Source organism: Aotus nancymaae, unplaced genomic scaffold (genome assembly GCF_030222135.1).
Source record: "Aotus nancymaae isolate 86718 unplaced genomic scaffold, 86718_ANA_hifiasm-v0.15.2.pri h1tg000007l, whole genome shotgun sequence".
NCBI lineage: Eukaryota > Metazoa > Chordata > Mammalia > Primates > Aotidae > Aotus > Aotus nancymaae.
Window position 1 is genome coordinate 57,598,983 of NW_026988418.1, and position 2,620 is coordinate 57,601,602.

Consider the following 2,620-nt stretch of genomic DNA (forward strand, 5'->3'; position numbering starts at 1 on the left):
TTGCTCATCAGATTCTGTGTCTGCTACAAGAGAGTAGTATCAAGGGTTTGGTAGAGAAATGGAGGTCCCTGCGGCAGGAGGCCTGCACGAGGGTGAGGCAAGCCCTACGCTTGGAGGTTTATGGCCTGGTTTCCAAGCTGTGTGACTTTTGGAAGTTCCTTAATGTTCCCTGAGTCTCAGATTTTTCAGCTGCAATAATAGATTGAGTAGCCAGGAAGAATTCTTAGCAAGGGGACCCCCTGGCTTTGTCCTGATTCTGATATTTCAGGGCCTGTGATAGGCCAGAGGGTAGGCTGATGGCACACACAGGCCTTCCAGGACTCTCATCACATGCTGTGCATGGGTCATATCGGACCCAGGTCTGGCAACCGTATTCCACAGACAAAAAAGCGGATGATGCTGTCTGGCTGTGAGCCAGGACACTGGAAACCAGATCTCAAGGTGCCATGCTTCTCCCAGGTCCATGAGCACTCCACACAGCTCATCTGGATCCCCCAAAAGCAGTGTGGTCACTGCCCTGCCCCCCTCCCTGGCCTGTGTGAGCCCCAGCAGGGAACACCTCTCTGTGTTGACTGGGCAGATGGCAAGTCCCCCGACTCCACCCCATGTTCCACTCTATCGCCAAGGTGATGCTGAGCACGGGTCTGTGAGAGCAGAAGGCAGGCGCCTGAGCTCTCCCAGGTCCATTAGTTGCTAAGTTGGAACTGCCTTGCAGCTGGGAGCCTGCGGTGCAAGCAGACACTCCTGAGCCCTGGGGAGGGCGGCTCCCTTGGAGCAGTCTGGGGTCTCCATGTTTGCTGGCCTTGTTCTCTTCCCATGTGTGGTGGCTGCCCCGGCTCAACTGGAGGTGTCCAGGCAGCCCTGGAGGGAAAATTTGGGCACGGAGACCCTCCCCACAGCTCCTGCAGCAGCTTCCAGAAGCGAGGAACATGGGCTTCTGTAAAGCCGTCCCACAGCCCACCACTCGTCCCCCAAATATCCCCTACTTGCCAGTCACAGGATCTAGAATTCACTTTTTGAGTATCTGCAATGTTCTGGGGACTGACTGAGGCTATAGAGAAACTGATTTTAGTCCCTCTAGCATGGATTCACAGTCTAGTTGGGGCACTGACAAAGAAAAAGAAAATACAATACAGAGCAAGAAGAGCTATTTTAGGGGTATGGGTAGGCTTCTTGTTTTTCATCATGCCTGGGGTGGAACCAGGAAGTCTTCCTAGAGGAGGAGGCCGCCACAGCCCTAGACTGAGAAAAGCCAGGAGGCTGTGTCTAGTGGCTGTATCCTCACTCACTGCAGAGAATGCCCTCATTGATCAGTGATGTCGGTAACAGAAGGGACAGTTTGACAGCCCTTGGGCCAGATATTTGCAGACCCTGTCTTAGACCTTAGTGGGAATGAGTACCTCAGATTCTTTCTAAGGAAGTGACAAAGGAAACTCATATTGTTTTGATTACAGCCAACATTTACTGATTATTTCTTAAATGTCAGGCGTAACCATAGATGATTTCACAACAACCCTTGGAGGTAAGAACTATTTTTATCTCTATTTTCTTGATGAGGAAATTGAAACCCAGAGAGGTTAAAGGACTTGCCCATAACCACAATGTCAAATGTTAGTTCTGGAAGGAACTTCAGTCCTCGTCTGCTCTAAACTCTTCTTCTTCTTCTTTTTTTTCCCCCTCCTTCAGGTTTATTTGTACAAATAGCACAGGAGGACCCCAGCCCCATGCAGATGGCAGCCCCGCGGGGAGGGGTCTCACCAGTCCTTCTGTCCTCACGTTGGCAGACAGAGATATCTACTCTGAAGGCTTTGTAGGGGCCTGGGCGCCTTTGGGAGTCTCAGCTGGAACTGAAGCTGGAGCTGCAGCCTGGGCCTTGGTTTGATCCTGGGCCTGGGCCTTGGCCCTGATCTTTGGCCAGCAGAGCCTGAGCCCCTTGGCAATGCGTGCACGAGCACGCTTCCCAAGCTTGGGGTGGGCAATGTAGGCAAGTCGGTCGAGCTTGCGGCTGACACCCTTTGGGATCTTGGACTTAACCTCCTTGGGCTTTACGAGGGCCTTGATGGCCTCGGCACGTGCGCTCATGGCCTTGGCATTGTTGGCCTGCATCTTCTTTAGGCCCTTCTTGCTGTGCTTCTTGGTAAAGCGCATGTTCCTCGGGAACTTGGGGTCCACCCCCTTAAGAGATTCGTACCTTTGTGATCGGGGTTTCTTGATACCATTTCTGTGCCATTTTCTGGACTGGCTGTGTGTGGTGTGGTTCTTGGACTTGGCCATGTCTGCACCTAAGCCGCAGTTCCTAAACTCTTCTTTGACAAATAAGGAAAGGAAGCCCTGGAAGGAAGAAAAGCATTTTGCTGAAGGCCATTCAGAGCTGGAAGGCTGATGATGGGAGAAAAGGTCCGCAGCTCAGCCGGTCTCAGGGAGGGGCTGTGGGCAGCTAGGGCTTGTCTGGGAGAATCAGGCATTTGTTTAGAGTGAGACAGTGATTGAATCCATGGAAGCCCACTCATTGTCCACAGTATCCATTCTCCCTTGTTTCATTTTAGTAATGAACATAGCTGAGTTTAAGATGGGCACACATCTGCCGCACTAGAAACTACATTTCCTAGGCTTCTTTGGG

General features: G+C 51.8%; 1 protein-coding gene across 1 annotated transcript; it reads right to left on the minus strand.

Annotated features, from left to right (window-relative positions):
- Positions 1–1,794: 1,794 nt before the first annotated feature.
- Positions 1,795–2,274, minus strand: LOC105721690 (large ribosomal subunit protein eL29-like). Its single transcript, XM_064371840.1, has one exon. The coding sequence runs from the start codon at positions 2,272–2,274 to the stop codon at positions 1,795–1,797; it is 480 nt and encodes a 159-aa protein (XP_064227910.1).
- Positions 2,275–2,620: the final 346 nt, after the last annotated feature.